At 56.6% G+C, this 20,809-nt stretch overlaps 1 protein-coding gene across 2 annotated transcripts; it reads left to right on the top strand.

Annotated features, from left to right (window-relative positions):
* Positions 1 to 18,407, top strand: IL12RB1 (interleukin 12 receptor subunit beta 1). Of its 2 annotated transcripts, XM_081792193.1 has the most exons (16): positions 1 to 163; positions 1,189 to 1,251; positions 2,133 to 2,247; positions 2,740 to 2,909; positions 4,312 to 4,454; positions 6,895 to 6,928; positions 7,832 to 7,957; positions 8,911 to 8,993; positions 9,518 to 9,761; positions 12,023 to 12,184; positions 12,894 to 13,031; positions 13,397 to 13,552; positions 14,781 to 14,915; positions 15,860 to 15,962; positions 16,265 to 16,346; positions 17,131 to 18,407. In XM_081792193.1, exons 1-16 carry the CDS (start codon positions 94 to 96, stop codon positions 17,482 to 17,484), a joined length of 2,178 nt encoding a protein of 725 aa, XP_081648319.1. In that variant the 5' UTR covers positions 1 to 93; the 3' UTR covers positions 17,485 to 18,407. The 2 variants fall into 2 exon arrangements, with proteins under 2 accessions (XP_081648319.1, XP_081648320.1); XM_081792194.1 differs by lacking the exon at positions 15,860 to 15,962 and having other exon boundaries at positions 17,131 to 17,315.
* Positions 18,408 to 20,809: the final 2,402 nt, after the last annotated feature.

The following is a 20,809-nucleotide window of genomic DNA, read 5'->3' as shown; positions in this document are numbered from 1 at the left end:
TTCTTGCTCAGCTTCAATGTGTTCCAGGGCAAGGACGGGGTGGCCGGACCTCGCCAGCAACACAGAAGCTCATCTGGGGCTGCAGGCCTCTGCATGGACTTAATGGGGCAGTTGTTGACCAGGCTGGTCCCCCTCCTTCTGCTCCTGCTTCCAGGGCAGGGCGGTGAGTGCTTCACCCTGACAAGGTGGCTCTTTGCTGGGAGACGCGTGTGTGAAAGGCCGTGGATCTGGGTTTCTGGGGTGGGTTCTGCGTCTCTGGGCCTCAGTCTTTCCCTCTCTCAAATGGGAGATCGCTGATCATAGCTTCCGGGGTCCAACTTGGGCATCTTCCCTCCGGTCTTGATTTTGTCTTCCGTGGAATGGGCCGAACCCCTGAATCTTTCCCACTTCCCAGAGTTCTGTGAGAAATGCTAAGAAAAGGATGGGGCGCCTGGGTGGCTCAGTCGGTAAAGCGCCTGACTTTGGCTCATGTCCTGTTCTCACGGTTCGTGGGTTCGAGCCCCGTGTGGGCGTCTCTGCTGTCATCCAGAGCCCGCTTCGGATCCTCTGTCCCCCTCTCTCTCTGCCCTTCCCCCGCTCACGCCTCTGTCTGTCTCAAAAATAAATAAAACCTTTTAAATAAGTAAACAAATAAATAAAAAGAAATGCTAAGAAAAGGGTAAAGAACAAATATGTATATAAGTGATATACAGGGTAACTGATTATGTTTGTAGTACATGGTATATTCCTACCTTATATATACTCATATACTCTCTCCGTCTTGTGGAATCAGATGGGAAGGAGCCCAGACCCCTGCAGATGGCTGGGTTTGAACTCAAATTCCGGTTCAGCTGTTGCTGCTGTGTGACCTCAGGCCACCCCTTTGCCTCTCTGTGCCTCAGTTTCCCTCTCTGGAAACAGCAGCGGCAGGGTTTCAGGGCCTTCAGGGGTCAGGCAGGGCTGGAGATCAGAGACGGGAGGGGGGGCCCTGGGAAGAGCAGCCTGAGAGGCTGACGCGTGGATGAACGAGCGGGTGGATGGATGGGTAGAAGATTGGACGTGCGGAGGGACGGCAGGGCGGGTGGGTGGATCCGTTGATGGGAACGTGGAGAGGTGGGTGGATGGTGACTTGGCGAGCCCCCCGGCCTGAGCCCCTCTCCCATGCAGTGGAACTCTGGGAATGTCATGATCTCTTTGTTGCCTTTGCAGCTGAAGCCTGCGGCACAAGCGGGTGCTGTTTTCAGGACCCACCATATCCGGATGCAGACTCAGGTCTGGAACAGTCCTGCGCTGTGGGGAGAGGGCATGCGGGGCTCTGACTGGCCCATCCCTGGGGGCCGGTCCCTCAGCTCTCTCCTGCCCAGCCAAAGTTTGAGGCCGGCCTGAGGTCTTGGGAGTGACCAGACGGCCTACTGTCCTATCCTCTCCAAGCTCGGGCGTCCTGGATCAGTCGCTTGCCTCTATGAGCCTCGTCTCCTCCCTCGCAGGGTCGAAGACTTGGTGTCTGTGTCTGTTCAGCACGGGGGGGGGGGGGGGGAGGGGGGTGGCTAAGCAGCCGTGAGACATTCTGGGGCTCCCCGGAGGCAGGCATAGCTGGAACATGTGTGCTTGTGATGCACCCCAATAAGGGCCTGCCATTGAACAGGCTCCTCATCCGCTCTTTTGTGCAAGAAATAGTCACTGAGCACCCACTCTGTGCAGACACAGTTCTAGGCATGAAAGAATAGGCCGTGACCCCAACTGCCAAACACGTACATGGACGGCATCCTAGGATGTGCTATGAGAAACCAGAGGAGGTGGGGGATGAAGGAAGGGGCTGTTTCAGGTTGCCTGGTGGTCAAGGAGGTGACCCTGAAGGAGAAACTGGAATGTCAAAATCTGGGGGGAAAGCATTCTAGGCAGCTGGCCCCGCGTGTGCAAAGGCCCTGTGGTGGGAGTAAGCTTGGTGTGTTCAAGGACTGGTGAGGAGTCCACTGGTGTGGCTGGAGTGGGGGTGAGCACAGGAGACGGCAGGAGACAGGAGAAAAGGGCACAGGGAGGGGGCTGGGAGCGGGTTCCTTAAATGTCACAAAGATTTATCCTGAGGGTGCGTCAGCAAGGAGGGGCCCCTCCCGATTCTTGGTCCATTCCCAAACCTCTGGTATCTCCTCTAGGCTCGGCTTCAGGCCCCAAGGACCTGACCTGCTACCGAATATTCAGCGCCGGTTATGAATGCTCCTGGCGGTACGAGGGCCCCGCGGCTGGGGTCAGCCACTTCCTGAGGTGCTGGTGAGGACTCTGCCCCAGTTCCCAAACCCTCATTCATCATCCCACCCTGGCTCCCGTTCTCAGATGTGTGACCTTGTCAGGCTCCTTTCGGGAGGCTCAGTTTCTCATGTGAGAAGAGAGGGCTGGGACTCTATGTTGTGGCGGGGGGGGGGGGGGGGGGGGGGAGGGGAGGGGAGGGGTGTCAGCGTGGGTGGGCGTCCCTCTAGCCCCTCGTCCCCACCCTCTCACTCACTCGTCCATCCTCCCATCCATTCATTCCCATCTTCCTTCTTCCTGTGGCAGCCCATCTCGTGAGATTCCGGGACACACACACACACACACACACACACACACACACCCCGGTTCCAGGCTGATCCCCACGGAGTCCCCAGGCCGGGGAGGGGGAGCAAAGGGGGCAGAAGAAGATGTTGGGATGCAACTCACACCTTCTGCCGAGGCATCCTGGGGGTCCCGAGGACCCCCAGACTCAGCACCAGCACTCTCCCTCCCCAGCCTCAGGTCCGGGCGCTGTTGCTACTTTGCCGCGGGCTCGGCCACCAACGTGCAGTTCTCCGACCAGGACGGCATCTCTGTGCTGCAGGCTGTCACCCTCTGGGTCGAATCTCGAGCCGGGAACCGGACAGAGAAGTCACCCAAGGTCACCGTGATGCTTCATAGCTCAGGTCAGTACCCTGTTCTCCTCCTCCTCCTCCCCGCGGCCCCTTCCTCACCCAGAGAAGCCTCCGGTCCCTGAGACTGGACCTGGGGGGGATTCCGGCAAGCAGCTCGATAACGCCAGCTATTTTCACATCACACGCTATCGTGAGACATGGCAGTTTTTTATGGTCCCCTCGCCAATCCCCAGCTGCCGGGCACTTAGGTGGCTTCTGGGTGAAAGCTGCTGGGACCCTGTTGGGTCTTCTATGTCTGTTTTCACGACTCAACCACATACGCTTTGACATATCGTTGCTGAGTTCCCACCGTGTGCTACCGCTGAGTCACAGGGACACGAGCGAGGCCACCAAAGTCTGCAGCTCGGGGCTGGGACTAGGGTGAGGTGAGAAGGGAGCCCGCCTGGGGCACAACATTTCCAAGGGGTGCCCCAAACCTCGCTAGTCGATATAAACACTACGGTCATGCAATATTTTTAAAAATCAAAATTCATGGGAAAAAAAATCCACGGTGAACAAAATACCGCGTTTTAAAATATGGGGTCGGTTTTAAAATATCGTGTTTTAAAATATGCTCAGTCGGTTAAGCGTCCGACTCTTGATTTTGGCTCAGGTCATGATCTCACAGTCCTGAGATGGAGTCCTACGTCAGGCTCCGCGCTGGGCTGCCTAAGGTTCTCTCTGTCCCTCTCTCTGCCCCTCCCCTGCTCATACTCTCTCTCTCAAAAACAAACAAACAAACAAAACCCCTCTAAACTCATAAATTAATTAGTTAATTAAAGACAGGATCCGACCGTGTCTTTGTACACCCTTGCCTTTTTTGCTTCACCGTACTCGTGGCCCTGCCTCTCTCTGCCTTCGTGGAGCCCAGAATCAAGCAGGGGTGATGAACGAGGCATGATTATTACATACGAGGAGATACCGCTGGGAGGCCAAGGAGGCTTCCGGCTCAAGCTGAGCCCGGAAGGATAAAAAAAAAAAAAGATCCAACAGGAATAAAGCGTAGAAAAGTGTGTTCCAGGTGGAGGACATCAGAGCGACGGCAAGTGCAAAGGCCCTGCGGTAGAATCAGGCATGGTGTGACCAAGATGCAGAAAGAACGATAGATGTCTCTCTTTGGGTCAGGGTCTAAAAAATTAGTAAGATTTCCCTAATAGTCCTCTAGAAAAATAGATTGTCAATGACCCTCCCCGTCAGCAGCTTACAAAAACGCCTGTCTCACTACAGCATTGCTCTAAGGGGTATTGATATTTCCCTCCCAAGCTTAGATGGAGCACGTAAGGGTTTCCCCGAGTCACATACTGGGGGCTTAGTCAGTTACCCTGGGCTGGGTGGGACGGATGTTCTGAAATTTTCAGGACCAGTAACTCACGCATATGCTGGCCCCCTCCCCAAACCCCATCTCTGCTTCCAGTTAAATACGACCCACCGCTGCTGGGAGACATCAAGGTGTCTGGCTCCGCGGGGCGGCTGCTCATGAAGTGGGAGACCCCAGCCCGCCAGGATGGCGCCGAGGTCCAGTTCCGCCACCGGACAGCCGGCAGCCTTTGGAAGCTGGTGAGTTTATTCCCCGGGCGGGGGGAGAACACAGGCCTCTCCCCGGGGCAGCTCCATCCCCCAAATCAGTTTCACCGTCTCTACACCCTTCACCCCTCCTACCTGGCCTCCACTCTTGCCTTGTTTCTAGCCTCTGGAGTCTCCTTGACACTCAGCTCTCGTCGTGACCTCCCTCGCTCGCACACCTTCCATGGCTCCCTATTACCCTCAGGAGGGCATCCTTTCCTCGGCTGGCCCTAGGTACCCTCACCTGCCTCGTGCTTCCTCTGGTCCCCTCCTGAATGGCTGTTAGTCCCTGCTCATGCCCGGCATTTCCAGACTCTGCCTTTACCCATGCAGTCTTCTCCATCTGTATGCTTTCCTTTCTATCTGAGCACGTGAGAATCCAGCCCACCTTCAGGGTCCAGCTCCAGGGCCGCCTCTCCAGGAAGCTGCCCTTCCACTCCTACTCCTTCCTTCCCTCCTCCTCCTCCTCTTCCTCCTTTTCTTCTTCTTCTTTTTCTTCTTCAATATAATTGACATATAACATTATATTGGTTTCAGGTGTTCAACAGACTTATTTGATATTTATATACATATTGTGAGATGATCACACGAAGTTATAAACCTTTTTTCTTGTCCTAAGAACTTTTGAAGATCTACTCTCCCAGGAACTTTCAAATACACCACACAGTGTTATTATTGTTATTATTTTTTAAACGTTTATTTATTTTTGAGACAGAGAGAGACAGAGAATGAACAGGGGAGGGGCAGAGAGAGAGGGAGCCACAGATGCCCAAGCAGACTCCAGATTCTGAGCTGGCAGCCCAGAGCCTGACACGGGGCTCGAACTCACGAACTCGGAGATCATGCCTTGAGCCGACTGAGCCACCCAGGCGCCCCCATCAGGCAGTATTATAAGCTACAGTCACCGAGCTGGACATGACATCCCCAGGACTGACTTCTTTTACAAATGAAGTTTGTCCCTTTTGACCACCTTCACCCATGTCACGCACCGCCCACCCCTGCCTCTGGCAACCACCGATCAGTTCTTTGTATCCACACGTTTCCGGGTGGTTTTGCTGTAGATTCCACGTGGGTGAGAGATCCTTTTACACTTAGCATAATACACTCCCCCATTCATGTCGTCACAGACGGCAAGATTTCCTTCTTGTACAGCGGAGTGACAGTCCATTGTATACATATACCACCTGATTTTGTTTTTGTTTTTGTTTTTTTTTCATTCATCCATCGACGGACCCTTAGGTTGTTTCTCTGTATGACTTTTTTGGACCTTCATTCATTCTTTGGCTACCCTCTGCCGCCCCTGCTGTTTCCCCCCCGGGGCAGAGCCAGCTGGGCCTGCCAGAAATCTCAGCCCTTGCTTAGCGCCCAGGAAGTCTCTAGTCTGGGGGGGCACCTGGGTGGCTCCGTCGGTTAAGCGTCCCAACACTTTGATCTCAGCTCAGGTCACGATCTCACGGTGTGGCTGTTGGGGATTTTCTCTCTCCCTCTCTCTCTCTGTCCCTGCCCTGCTCGTGCTCTCTCCATCTCTCTCTCTCTTTCTCTCAAAATAAATAAACTTAAAAAAAAAAAAAAAAAAGAAGAAGAAGCCCCTAGTTTGGGAGAGACAGAGACCTCCAGCCTCTGAATTATGGCGTCTCCTCCTCCCTCAGACTGGGAGCATCTTGAGGTCAGGGAGCCGCCTCAGCGTCAGCCCCGCCATCCCTCCCAATGTTGGGCCCCTCTGAGTCTCTGTTATGCCATCAGGTCAACGGAATCAGTCAGAGGCAGTGATATGGGGCCTCTGATGGCGAAAGGCATCTCTCTCTGTTTTATTTCCAGCCCCCTGAGCACCTTAGCAGAGGAGGGAACTGAAGCTTGGGATGTTGGGGGACTCTCAGCATCACACCGGGAAGTGTGGGCCAGGCTGTGTCCTAAATCTGGCTTTCCTGACCCCCAACACCATAGACATACAGGTTTTGCCATCTAAAGTAATTTTTTTAAGATTTTTTTCTTTTTTCCTTTTCTTTCTTTCTGTCTTTTTTTTTTTTTTTTTGAGACAGAGAGAGAGAGAGAGAGAGAGAGAGAGAGAGCGCAAGCAGGGGAGGGGCAGAGAGAGAGCAAGACACAGAATCCGAAGGCAGGCTCTAGGCTCTGAGCTGTCAGCAGAGATCCCGATGCGGGGCTCGAACCCACGAACCGCGAGATCGTGAACTGAGCCGAAGTCGGACGCTCAACCGACCAAGCCACCCAGGCGCCCCTAAAATAATTGTTTACAATGAAAAGAGTTAATATTTCTCAACACCGAAATGGTCACAGGTTCATTCATATGTGTGTGTGTGTGTGTGTGTGTGTATATATATATATATGTATATATGTGTATGCATATATATATGTGTATATGTATATATGTGTATATATGTGTATATATATACATATATATATGATCTTGTCCTAGGGCCACTGTGGACGTCAGGATGATGCTGGCTTCGGTGAGAATAATATAGCAACAGCTGCAGCAAGCTAGAGTTAATTGAGCACCCACTGGGTGCCAGGCCCAGTGCTAAATTCTCTGTGTGCTTCCTGGCCCACCCTGTAGTTCAGTATTGGATTATTCCCAGTTCACAGGTGAGGAAACAGCCTGGGGGGTGAGAAGCCATTGATCAGGGGCACATTCCAATGGGTGGCCTTGCCGGGACTCTGACCTAGGGCAGGGGCAGAATGGGTGATCTTTTTTTTTTTAATTTTTTATTTATTTTATTTTATTTTTTTTAATGTTTATTTATTTTTGAGACAGAGAGAGACAGAGCATGAACAGGGGAGGGTCAGAGAGAGGGAGACACAGAATCTGAAACAGGCTCCAGGCTCCGAGCTGTCAGCACAGAGCCAGACATGGGGCTTGAACTCACGGACCGCGAGATCATGACCTGAGCCGAAGTCGGCCGCTTAACCGACTGAGCCACCCAGGCGCCCCCAGAAGAATGGGTGATCTTGAAGCCCCAAGGGGACAGGCCCTGGCCTATTCCCGCAGTGTCCCTAGGGCCCAGCACACAGCTGGCACTCAATAAGTGTATGACGACTGGGGCACCCGGGTGGCTTAGTCGGTCAAGCATCTGACTCCAGCTCAGGTCATGATCTCGCGGTTTGTGGGTTCGAGCCCCGCGTCGGGCTCTGTGCTGACCGCTCAGGGCCTGGGGCCCGCTTTGGACTCTGTGTCTCCCTCTCTCTCTGCCCCTCCCCCCACACTTGTGCTCTGTCTCTCTGTCTTAAAAAACAAACGTTAAAAAATTAAAAAAAAAAAAGTGTATGACGGCTAAGTGCCAAGTGCCAAGCCCCGGGGCACCCCCAGGTGTGGGACAGCCCTTCAGCTTGACGTCTGACCTGTTTCTTGCCAGAGTCATGCCTCTGCCCCCTGCAGATGGACGCAGCCCAGGAATTCCAGCTGCGGAGGCGGCGGCTCAGGCCGGGAGCCCCAGGAGACCCCTGGAGCAGCTGGAGCAGCCCCGTGTGTGTCCCCCCTGGTGAGAGCACCTAGAGTCACAGGAACCAGGGCAGGCATTAGAAATTCGGCAGCGGAGGGGCGCCTGGGTGGCTCGGTCGGTTGAGCGTCCGACTTCGGCTCAGGTCACGATCTCACGGCTCGTGAGTTTGAGCCGCGCGTCGGGCTCTGTGCTGATGGCTCAGAGCCTGGAGGCTGCTTCGGATTCTGTGTCTCCCTCTCTCTCTCTGCCCCTGCTCATGCTCTGTCTCTCTCGCTCCCAAAATAAATAAACATTAAACAAAAAAAAAAAGAAGAAGAATTTAGCAGTGGGCCTTGGAAATAAGGCGGCGGGTGTCAGTAAACAGGTGACGGGAGAAATCAGTGCAAATGAGTAAAAGGGGGCAGAACGGTGAGCGAGTTTCACGTCGTCAAATGTGGGGAATCCATCATCTGAAAAGCAACATTTCTCAGTCGTTCTCTTCTTCCGAGGTGTTTCGTTGCTTTTGCTCTTTTCAAGCCACCCAGGGCGCTGACAGGGGAAAATGGCTGTGTCACAAAGACGTACTTTCCCAAATGACACAGGAAGCTGGAGTCTGGGCAGCTCTAGAGTGGCGACGTGGTCCAAGAGGGAGGGAAGAATGAGGCCACTGGCAACGTTTGCTCCTGGCCTTGTGATCTGGGGTCTCCTCCTGCCCAAGTGCATTATCTGCCGGAAAACAACTCCAAGAGCTATTTTCAGACTTAAAAAAAAAAAAAAAAAAAATGTGTGGTAAAAAGCCCATCATATATAAAATGTACCATTTTAGCCGTTTCAAAGTGTAGTTTTCTAGCGTTAAGTATAGTCACGTTGTTGGAGACTAGATCTCCATGTTTTCAGATTTTGCAAACTAACATCCCATGGGAATCCTGTGTTTCAAGGCGGGGCGGGGGAGGGTCCCCATCGGGGGTCTGTGGGTGGCGGCGTCACTGTCTTGCCCATCCCATTCATTGCAGAACGTCTCCCACAGCCCAGCTGGAGGTTCTCGGTGGGGGCACTCCGCCCAGACGGGAAGAGGCAGGTGACTCTGGATGGGCAGGTAATGGGCCGGCACGGGGCTGTAGGGTGGCCTGGGATGGGCAGAAGGAGACAAGAAAGAGGCTGGAGTCGGGGCACGGGTAGGACATGGGGAAGAGCCATGGAGGTGGCAAGGACCCTGGGTTTAACTCTGCAGGTAATTGGGAGCAATAGAGGGTATGTGAGCAGAGGAGGGATATGGCGGGGTTCAGGTGTTCGTAGACTTCCCCTGGCTGCCAGGTGGGAGCCAGATAGTGAGGGGCTAGGGTGCAAGCGGGCAGGCCAGGGGTCGGCCATGTCAGTCTAGATGGGAGATCATAAACAACCCGTTAAGAACAGTCTAATTAACCCCCATTTTACAGGGAAGGAAACTGAGCTGGCAGCGCGGAGGGTTTCTCTTTGGGGGACAGGGGGCGGGGGCTGGTTGTGTTGTGTTGTTTTAATTTTTGGCACAGGCCCTGGCCCATGGATGAGTCTGCCCAGGGGCTGCACCCTGGGGATGATGGCCGGGGTCAGGCCTCCGCAAGTCTCTCACACTCCCCACAGCTGCCCCAGCTTGAGCTTCCAGAAGGCTGCCTCAGGTCCAAGTCTGGCGGGGAGGTGACCTACCGTGTCCACCTGCACATGCTGTCCTGCCCGTGTAAGCCCAAGGCCACAAAGACCTTGCAGCTGAGAAGGTTCATCAATATCTCCGGCGCCGCCTATGACCTGGCTGTTGTCTCCCAGAATCGCTTCGGCCCCGGCCCCAACCAGACGTGGCACATTCCTGCCCATGCCCACACCCACCCAGGTGTCTCCTCTGGCCGGGGAGGGCTGCGGGAGGGCCTCTGGGATCTGAGAACCTACTCTGAGCCTCCGCCAGGCACGGGGGCCGGGGTAGGGGGGGAGCGGGGAGGTAGATGAGGCACAAAGTGAAGGGGTGTCGAATTTAGGAACGTGTCAAAATCACTCGTTAGGGCATGTCATGTTACAACGCAGTATTTAAAGCAAACGCGCAAACAACAAAACTCTAGCTGGCAAAGTACAGCCCGGACCAACCACCTGGTTTTGTAAATAAAGTACGGGGACCAGGGTGAGATCAGGGTGTGGTGGGCGAGGCGGGCACAGGATTGATCCTATCTTCACTTAAAATCTTGATATCTGGGGCGCCTGGGTGGCTTAGTCATGAAGCATCTGACTTTGGCTCAGGTCATGATCTCGCAGGTTCATGAGTTCGAGTTCCGCAGCAGGGGAGCTCCAGCCCCGCTTCGGGGGAGCCCCGCTTCTCCCTCTGTCTTCCTGTCTCTCCCTCTCTCTCGCTTGCGCCCCACCCCCAGCATAAAATAAAAATCTTGATGTTTGTTCATTATGTATACATACACATAATTAAATATGTACATGTATTTATACGTATGATGAAAAAAATCAAGATTTATATTTATGTATACGGGCACCTATGCGCCCATACATATTTTATTGAGGTGAAATTCGCGTAGCAACGCCAGCCACTTTAACAGGTGCGATTCAGTGGCACTTAGGACATTCACAGTGATGCGCAACCATCACCTCTGTCCGGTTCCAGAACATTTCTATCACCCTCAAAGGGAGACCCCGTGCCCATCAGCCGTCACTCCCCATCCCCCTTCTCCCCAGCCCTTGGCAACCACTGACCCGCTTTCTGTCTCTATAGATTTCACGGAAACGGGGTCACACACCACGTGGCCTCTTGTATCTGGCTTCTTTCACCAGCATACCGTTTTCCAAGTTCAGCCACGTTTCCTTTTTATGACCGAGGAATATTCTATCGCGTGGCCGGGACCACGGCGCATTGACCTGTTCCTCCGCGGAGGAACACTTGGGCTGTTTCCACCTTTTGGCGATTGTAAATTGTGCCCATCACATACTTTTCCGTTCATGTTTTGACTTTTTTAGCTTTATTTATATTTTATTTTATGTTTAATGTTTTATTGACTTATTTTTAAGAGAGAGAGAAAGAGAGAGCACGAGTGGGGGAGGGGCAGAGAGAGAGGGAGACAGAGAATCTGAAGCAGGTTCCAGGCTCTGAGCTGACAGCACAGAGCCCGATCCGGGGGATCGAACCCACGAACCGTGAGATCATGACCCCAGCCGGACGCTTAAACGACTGAGCCACCCAGGTGCCCCTTGATTTTTTTTTTTTTTTTTTTTTTAATATCGCATTTAAAACAACATTTACCCTGACGACTGAGTTCTTCAGTGCCTCACATTTTGTGCCCGATCGTTGCCTCACTCACACCCTGGTCCCGGCCCCACCGAGCCACCCGGCAACCCTGGGAGCACAGGGCTGTTACCATGATGCCCATTTCAGAGATGACACAACTGAGGCTCAGATGGGTGAAGCCGCTCGCACAGCAGCGAGCCAGTCAGCTCCCGGCCTGGTTTGGGTCATGGCCCCGCTGTGTGACCTTGGGCCAGTGGCTCTCCCTCCCTGAGCCTCCGAGTCTGTGTTAGTGGGGTGATCGCAGTCCCCGTTGGTAGCGAAGGGTATAGCAAAGCCCTCACACGGGCCCGGCGCATATAGTCGGCGCTCAATACGTGCTAGTTGGCGGACCCGGGAATTGGAACTAGGGCCCACCTCCCCAAGGTTGTTGCAGACGCCCTTGCGGTAGGGAGTGGGAGAGACGAGCCGGGAGGTGAGTGTGTGTGTCCTTGTGCCCAGGCCAGGAGGCCCATCCGGCACCACACCCACCCGTCACAGGAGGTGGGTGGCCAGACATCTGCTGGAACAAGAGATGCTCCCCGGGCTGGCGGGGCGGGAAGGGGAGGGGCGCGCGCGCGCGAAATCAGTACAGGCATCGCGGATGGTGGGCGTCTTGGCAGGGAACTCATTGTCAGACCTGGAGACGACCGAGCTTATTCAAACAGACCCTGGGCCCGGCCCCCAGCCCGGTGGCCCCCAGTGTGAGGAGACAGAGCCAGACCCGAGGGGTTAGGGTTTGGCCAGAGGATGGCACGGGGCTACGGGAGCCTTGGACTGGCGGGAGAAGGGGGCACCTGTTCTCACGTGGCTCTCTCCGCTCCTTCCAAAACCAGGGGTTCTGAATATCAGCGCCGGCGCCAACGGGACCATCATGCGTTGGCCAGCCTGGGCCCCGGACATGACCTACTGCATCGAGTGGCAGCCCCGGGGCCAGGACAGGAGCCTGACCACCTGCACCCTGACTCCACCCCAGGATCGGGACCCTACTGGAATGGGTACCGTAATGCCCCGCCTCTGCCTCTGCCTTAGAGCTCCTGGTCGGGTCAGACCTCTATGGGCCGTGCGCGCGTGTGCGGTGTGTGAGGCCCAGAGAGGCCTGGCTGCTTACCCGACGTCCCCCAGAGGTGGGAGCCAGGCTGAGACTTGGACCCTGCCCCCCCATGCAGGTCGGGAGCTCCCTGCCAGGATCCTGGGGCATCAGGGCTTACTTAGCCCTGGGCAGATCGCGCCCCAGTAGGTAATGAGTCTCACATCCCAGGGTGCCTGTTAAACATTCACCCGTGCCAGAGAAGGTGCAGCTAGCAAGATACTGGCGGCAAATTTAATGAGGCCTCCGGAGGAAAACGGGGAGGGCTCATGGCCCCGGCAACCTCGCGTCTTCCCTCCCGCTTCCTACCCTGGGCCTGGCCCCCGCCAGGAACCTCAGCCTCAGACTGGCCCGTGAGGAGTCCGCAGACTGGGGAGACAGAGCTGGGGACAGGCAGCACACCAGGCCCTGTAGAGGAAGGGCTGGGCTGGGGCGGGGGCGGGGACGGGCTGTGGGGGGATAAGGAAGGGATCCTGGAAGAGGGGACATTGGTGCGAGGGTTTTGAAGCATGAGCAGGAGCGCTCTCTGGGAGTTCCCGGCACGAGGCACAGCCAGCGCCAAGATGTGGAGGGAAATACAACCTGTTCACTGGCCTGGCCCGGGCCAATCCTTCCAGCAACCTACAGCTGGAGCAGGGCATCCGGGGCGCTGGAGCAGAAAATGTGTTACCGCATCACGATCTTCGCGTCCGCACACCCACAGAAGCCCACCTCGTGGTCCACGGTCTTGTCCACCTACCACTTTGGGGGCCACGGTGAGTAGCCCAGACCTACGGGGTGGTCCCTCCGGAGGGCTTGGCAGCGCCCTTGGGCGTGAGGAGGAGGGAAAGAACATTCAGGAGCATTTACTCCGGGCCAGGCCTCGGCCAGAAGCCAGACACGCAGAAGGGGGTTCCTGTAGACGCCCCGAGCGGCCTTGCCCCATTTTATAGATTAAATAAAGTGAGGCGCAGAGAAGAGAAATGATGGCGCCTGGTCGGGGAGCCGGGACTCGAACCCAGGCCCGCCCGACTCTGCCGCCAAGGTCACCCGCGTGGGTCTCCGCGCGGGGCCAGGCTGGGCACGCGGGAAGGAAGGGTCCGGCTGGTACTCCTGGAACTGACCATGGCCGCGGTTGCAGCCCCGGGGGCCGGAAGCCCACAACACGTGCTGGTGAAAAGGCTCAGCCAGGACTCCGTGACTGTGGAGTGGGCACCCTCCGTGCTGAGCGCTTGCCCTGGCGTCCTGAAGGAGTACGTCGTGCTCTGCCAGGAGAAGGATGGCGGCCAGATGTCCAGTACGTGAGGCAGCGCGGGTCTGGCTGCGGGGAGAAGGGGTCTGGGATGGAGGTCTGCCTGGCTGCGGGACCCCGAGCACCTCGCTGCCCCTCTCTGGGCCTTGGTTTTCCCACCCATAACCCAGGAGATGGGCTCCGAGTCTCGACGGCCCTTTCCAGGCCCCCAGGGGGCAGCAGCCGTGTGCCCACAACATACCCCGTGTGTGAGTGGCAGCCCCTCCTGTGAATCAGCAGCTGTCCCCATTTCACAGATGGGAACACTGAGGCCTGGAGCGGGATTCCCGCCCAAGGGTTAAGGGAGCCTGGACTTGGGCTCAGTCAGGTGCCCCTTCTCGCCCCTTAGGAGGGGAAGAAGTGAGAACACGCCGGGCAAGTCTCACTAGGGCCGGAGGTTCCTATCGTTTCCACACCCTGGGGGCCCCCTCTTCCACGCGGGGAACACGGCCTTTCCGATACGGCCCCACACCCCCCACCTCCTGCAGCAACGGGCCGGGCCAGCGAGACCTGCCTCTTTGTGTCTTGCCTTCCCACCAAGCACCTAGCACTCACCGGTCAAGGCACAGATGCCCCGGGGGCAGGGGGGACACCCAGGTATCAAAGACACCTGCCATCAGCCTGGCCACCCATTGCTTAGAGGGGGTAAATGAGGCCGAGTGGGGTTCGGTGGCTTATTCGGGGTGGCGTAGCTGGAAGCGGCCATTACCGAAAACCCATCTGCCAAAAGTCAGGGAGCCCGACGTGGGGCTCGGACTCACAGACCACGAGATCATGACCTGAGCCGAAGTCGGAGGCTCAACCGACTGAGCCCCCCGGGTGTCCCGAAAAAGTGTTTTTAAGGAGGAGAGGGAGGAAACCACGCAGATATCCGGGGAAAGGGTGAACAAAGTAGAGCAGGGGGGGACTGTCCGTGCAAAGGCCCTGAGGTGTAACAGAACCTGGCGTCTCTAAGGAGCTTGGAGGAAAAGGCAGGTGGGTCTGGGCAGGGGACGGAGCAAGGAGCCTGCAGAGGTCAGGATTTGAGAAAAATAGCCCCATTCGCTAAATATTTTGGTGACGAAGATTCCTCCAAATAAGCTGAGGTGCGTGGGTGCATTAAGAGTTTTCAGCAAAACGCCTTGAGGCCCCATTGCCACTCCTAGGGTGTCGCTGCCCAGCCAGGCCCCGGGCATCCCATCGCCCGATGGGAGTAAAGGCCGTCTAGGAACCCGCGCCTGCCTCCCTCCCACAGAGCTGTCTGTGAAGCCCACGGAGACCGAGGTCACCCTTGGTGGCCTTCGGGCTGGCACAGCCTATACCGTGCAGGTTCGAGCAGACACAGTGACGCTGCAGGGCGCCTGGAGCCAACCCCAGCCATTCAGCTTTGGTGAGTACGAGGGCGGGGCCTGGGTATTTACCCAGCATGCACTGCCCCGGCCCAAGCCTCCCCCAGCCGCCCCGCCCTGGCCCTGCCCCTGCCCCCAGTGCATCACCCTCAGGAGGAAGTCCCACCTCACTCTGTTCCCACCTCTTCTTGCGGTTTTTCCCTTCCGGAACCTTCTCTCACACTCCTGTTGCCTTGCCTGTGCAGGCGCCTCTGCCCGGAATGTCTGTGCTTCCCGCTAACTCCTTTCCATCCTCCAAAACTCGGCTCATAAGCTTCCTCCTCCAGGAAGCCTTCCACGCTTTCCTTTGGGTGCCCACCCCGCCCCCTGCCCCCCTAGCTGTTACTGCCCTTCCTTCCTGGCCTGACATCTTGGGAGTGGGTGAGGGAGGGTGTCTGTGTCCCAGGCTCTGTCCCACCACCCCCCTCCAGCCTGGGGGCTCCAGGGGAGGTAGAGGGGGCAGGGGGCTATTTATTGAGTGAGTGAATGTGAATGAATGAGTGTCTCTCTGATCGCAAAGATAAGGAGGCGGGCTCCGTTGTCCTGGGTTGTGTGGCTGGAAGAGATTTGGAAATCAAATGACCCCTGTTCCTGCCATAGTCGCTGCCTGTTGTCCTTACGGTGGAATCTGGTCCCAAGAGAACCAGGCAGTCAATCCTCGCGTGGGGTGGCAGGTCTGGGTCCAGGGGAGCAACCACATGGGCTCAACCTGTGGGCACTTGGAGTTACGGTGTCCTGGGCATGGCGGGCCAGGCCTTTGTCCCGCAGACACAGGGCAAGTGGGTTCCCCGGTCTCCGGCTTCACGTATGAGGAAACTGAGGCACAGAGGGACCCATGGCATGCCATGGTCAGCAGCGAGTTGATGGAGGGTCCAGCCCTCCCACCTCCCTTCCCAGTAAGAGGCAGGAGGTGTCCCTCCCCCAACCCAACCTCTCCCACTCCCAGAAGTCCAGGTTTCCCAGTTCGATTTGTCTGTACTCCTCGCGTCTCTGGGGAGCTTCCTGAGCATCCTTCTCCTGGGCGTCCTTGGGTACCTCGGCCTGAACAGGTAACTTACACCATCTCCCCCAAGATGGTCCATAATAGCAATAGTAGGTATTGGTGCCCAGTTTACAGATGAGGAAACTGAGGCTCAGAGAGTCAGGTCCAAAGTATCCAGCGGTAGGGGCTGAGCTGGGATTTGAAACGAGGTCTGTCAGACGCCCGCCAACATCCCCCCCGCCCCCCCGCCCAATCCACATCAGTTCTCCCTTTATAACCTAGTGGAGATGAACAAAATAAGACAGAACAATGAAAAAGTAAGAACGGATAGAAACACTGCTCCTCCGACCAGCTCCCTTCCCTCCCCAGGGCTGCTCGGTATCTGTGCCCGCCTCTGCCCACACCCTGTGCCAGCACTGTGGTCGAGTTCCATAGCAGCCAGGGGAAGCAGGTAAGGGCACTCCTTTTCTAATTTAAGGTCTTATTTATTGGGTCTATACTCTGGGCTGGCGTTCTACAGAGTAACGGCCATGCCTTCACTCATTTTATTCTCCCCTAACCACTGACACAGGGATTCCAAAAACCCGTCCTATTTCACACACTGACAAGCAGAGGCCCAGAGAGGAACCTCCTGTGGGTGGGTCATTTCCTAGCAGCAGAAACAACAACAGAAGAACCCAGTGTGGGTGGGGGCAGGGGGGAAGGGGGGGGATTCCCTGGATGGTGGTCTTCAGGCATGGCTAGATCTAGGAATCTCGACACTGAACATCCATTTGTCTGGGCTCCTGTTCTGCCTGCAGTCTTCCCTCCCAGCCAGGCACAGTCTTTCCCCAGTGGAAGCAGGTGCCGTTTTCCCCATCACTTCAGCGAAAGTCTCAGGGCTAGCAGTGATTGGCCCAGCTTGGGCCACATGCTCATGGAATCAGGGGCTAGAGTGCTCTGATTGGCTGGGCCAGGTCACATGTCCATCATTCAAATTGGGGTGAGGACACTGCCCTGCCTGCCCAATCACATCAACAGTGAGAAGAGGAACAATTTCCCAAAGAGAAATGGGGGGCCGGGGAGGACTTCCCAAGGGGATGCCGAATTGGGGGGGGGGGGTCACTGATTTAGAGCCGATCCTCGAATTGGTCTCAGGATTTTAGAGAATTAAGCCAGCAGGAGCACGATCCATTCCCCGTGTGGATAGGAAATAGGGCGCTGCCCACAGCCTCGGGCCCACCCTTCCTATCTAGGCTTGGCAGTGGACAAGCCCGGCAGACTTCCCAGAGGAGGTGTACCGAAAAGAGGCCCTGGTGGTGAACGTGTCCTGGGAAAAAGGTGAGGGAACGGACCTGGACACGCCCGGGCATCTCAAGGAGAAGACACGGCTGCTTCAGGGCACTCCTGAGCTGGCCTTGGACGCGGAGCTGCCCTCGGAGGACAGGAGACAGGTGCGAGGACAGCCTGAGGCTCAGACTCCGGAGCCGGGAAGGCAGGATGGTCTGGAGGGCAGCCCTGCCCAGGCGGCTGGACTCTCACCGCTCTTGGGGGACCTAATACAGACTCCCGTATTCAGTGGCCCTTCGCACACCGGCCTGGAGGCCTGAGGGACAGAGGGGAAAGTCGTCCTTCAGGCAGGAAGCCTGAAGACAGCCGGTTATTAAGCAAACGTTGCATACCCAGCTTATTCTGTCTAGACACTCCCGCGATGTCCTGAACCCCCACAACCACCTCGAGAGGTACATGGCTGTTCCATCTCACAGACACGGCCACTGAGGCTCAGAGAGGGCAAGCGGCTAGGCTGAAGCTACACAGCACTGGTGGGAGTCAAACCTGGGCCAGGTGCCCCAGACCCCATTTCCACCCTGGAGGCTCTGATGCCACCGCCCCCCCCCCCCCCCCCCTGACTCTGTCTAGCAAGTCTTGCAACATGTCCTCTGGTGGGAACTCTAGAAAGCGCCAGAAAATGGAAGCTGCTACCCCCCCCCCCAAGACATCCATGGGGGAAGGGACAGAACTTTTCGGTGTTGAATAGGCTGGGGGAGGGGGGGGGGGGGGGCTCGTGCTGATCCTAGGACCCGAGGCTGGACGTCTTGTCCCAGGAGCACTTGCTGGGGAGTCTGGGCCCAGAGTTCCTGCGGCGCTGCAGGGTGTCCAGGCTCTGAGGATCTAGTGGTGGAGAAAACAAGGGGCTGGGGGGGGGGGGGGGCTCTAATCATTCTGAAGGAAGTGATGGCCCCTCCTCAGCCTCAGTCTCCTCCCCTGTAGAATGGGGGTGAGGATAATACTGAACTCACAGAGCTGTGGGGTGGGGGAGGGGGCTTATGGCTGAATACATGAGACTTCCGTTTTAATAAATGACAGAACTGGATGATCACCCCGAACTCTACCAGATCAGGACTGGGCAAGGGGAGGGACAGCCCGAGGGGGAGCGGGTCCCCTGAAATCAGGAGCCATGGTTCCTTCCCCCAGCTCCACCCCTCTTAGGGGTCGATTCGCCCTCCGCCCAGGGTCAGCGCTTGTGGTTCCTCCTTTCTCTTCGCCCTCAACGCTCCGCAACCCCCCCCCCCCCCCCCCCCCCGCCCCACACACCGCCCCATTCGGACCCTGAATCTGCCCTCTTTCCGTCCCTCCCCACCCGAGCTCCTCCCGTCGGCTCGGATTCCCCCGTGGCCACCAGGTGGCAACACCAGCCCGTGTCTCTCGGCCCTCGCGGGCCTCCCCTGCCCCCTCCCCGCCCCCTCCCCCGCCACGGAGTTTGCAAAACACTCTAACGGTTTTAAGTGAGGGCGGGGAGGGGGAAGGGGAGGAGATTAGAACCCAGAACCCCTGGATTTTGTGGCAAAAGGACAGGAAGCTTCTGGGGCAGAAAGGTCTGGCTCCATAACGCCCCGGGGAAGGGAGAGGCTCAGGCCCCGCCCCCTGGGGGGCGCCCCAGTTTTCCATCTGTGCATGTAGACGGGAGAAGAGAAGCGTTGCCCCCCCCCGCCCCCCCCCCCCCCCCCCCGTGCTCCAGCTGCGGGAGACGGTTCACCGTTGTGCGCATGCTCCCTCCCGTGGATGTGCCACCTCCCATCCAGGCATATGCCTTCCCCTGCGAATCAGTGCTCCTCCTTCCTTGGTGGCAAGACCAAGTGGGCAGACAGCAAGGGATGCCGGGTCAGCGGCCTCATAAAAAAGACCAGAGGGACCTGGGCCGCAGCTCAAAGCTACCTTCTCAAGTCCAGAACCCGATACCCACCCCTACCCCTCACAGTGAAACCTCCAGGTAACTAAACGCCCCCATAGGGGCTGCCCCAGTCCTGGACCCACCCTGTTTGGTGGCCCCAGGAGTTAACAAACCCATACCGAGGCACAGCCCCCCTGGGTCCAAGGAGTAGGAGTTGGACATTTATTGAGCACCATCTGGAATTTTCTTGTTGTAGAATGGGGAGAGTGGACACCCTGCTTCCACAGGAGGGGGGGCGATGGGGAAGGCTGAAACTGCCTTGGGAGAGAGCTTTCAGGGAGGACAGCAGTCCAGTGAGATGGCTCCCTTGTCTCTGGATCCAGCCATGCCTGAAGCCCACCACCTTGGGTTTTTTTGTTTTTGTTTTTGTTTTTTTTTTCCCTCCATCAGGTTCCCTTTTTGTTGACTTTGAGTTCCCTTTTTGTACTTTGAGTTGTTTCTGCTGCTAGGAAATGACCTATAGGAGGTGCCTCTCTGGGTTTCTGTTTGCCTGTGTGTATAATAGGAAAGGGTTTGGGGTCCCTACCTCACTGGGTTGGACCACCCTGCTTAGCAGAGCCCCAGCCCGGTGTTTATTGAGCGCCCAGTGTGTACTCGTTATTCTGGGGTCCTCCGAATGTCCAGCCCTCAGCTCCTCCCAGCAGCTCTAGCAGTCAGGACTGTAGCAGACGCCGTTTCACATCTGTATTCATCCGTTGATTTGCGAAGTCCGCGTTGAGCACCTACTGTGTGCCAAGCCCTATGCTGCGCAGGTCAGAATTGGTTCTGTCACGAGGGGCTTCTGGCGCGGTGGGGAAGGCAGATGGTCACGTAATCGTCACGCAGGGACTTATAATAAACCCGACACAGTGACGGCGACTAGTGAAAGTGGGAACAGTGGGTAAGGGAGGGCTTCCTGGAAGCAGTGATACCAGGGTCAAGTGGTGAAGAGAGGCCAGCACAACGGAGAGAGCAAAGGCCCTGAGGCAGGCGTGGTTGATGGGGGAGTGGGGGCGTGGGGGGGGGTGGGGATAGAGGTTACTGCCTCCTGGGGCCTATGGGTTTTATTCTCAGGCTGGGGGTTGGTGTCCTGGAGCAGGATGGTTGAGACCTGATGCGTGAGTCCTGCTACTGTTCAGAGGAACAGACAACTCAGCCTTGCTGGCCTCAGCGTCCTGGTCTGGAAAATGGATAAGGTGGCCTCTCCGGAGCCCTTGGCCCCCTCTCGCTCCCTCTCCTCTGTCTCTGTCTCTCTTGATCTGACTCCCTTTCATCATGGCTTCCGCCTCGAGTCAGGAAGCATGTCTCCATCAGGGAGATAGGCTGCCTCAGTTTACCTCCCCAGATCCCTCCCTCCTCCGTTTCTCCAGGGGCCTCTGCGCTTGGTCAGGAAGAGATGTTGTCTCTCTGTCTCCTCCCTTGAGCCAGGATGGGGCTGAGGTTATCAGTGGCTCCCGAGGACCCTGGGCCGTAGGGATGACGCAGGACAGCCGTGGCCAGGCCTCTCGCGCTTAACCGCCCTCACCCTGCAGACGCCAGGCCCTTGGCCCTTCCCCCAGCTGTGTGCCTTTGTTCCTTACTCCTTTTTTTGTTTGTCAGTGCTTTTTTTTTTTTTTTTTTTTAAGAGATGTCCACACACCATACAGATCACCCTTGTAAAACGAACAATTAATTCCGTGGCGCTTGGTGCCTTCGCAATACTGCGCGCTCGTCACCTTTGTCTA

Source organism: Panthera onca, chromosome A2, assembly GCF_046562875.1.
Source record: "Panthera onca isolate mPanOnc1 chromosome A2, mPanOnc1 haplotype 2, whole genome shotgun sequence".
NCBI classification, from domain to species: domain Eukaryota; kingdom Metazoa; phylum Chordata; class Mammalia; order Carnivora; family Felidae; genus Panthera; species Panthera onca.
The sequence above is the reverse complement of the archived record's forward strand: the minus strand, read 5'-3'. Positions and strand labels throughout refer to the sequence as shown.

What these genes read in the sequence shown, in the direction of transcription:
- IL12RB1 (XM_081792193.1), top strand. Translation starts at nt 94, where the DNA reads ATGGACTTAATGGGGCAGTTGTTGACCAGGCTGGTCCCCCTCCTTCTG. An exon ending in CCCCGTGTGTGTCCCCCCTG is followed by an intron (nt 7,958 to 8,910) that starts GTGAGAGCACCT and finishes CATTCATTGCAG; the next exon opens with AACGTCTCCCACAGCCCAGC. An exon ending in GGATGGCGGCCAGATGTCCA is followed by an intron (nt 13,553 to 14,780) that starts GTACGTGAGGCA and finishes TCCCTCCCACAG; the next exon opens with AGCTGTCTGTGAAGCCCACG.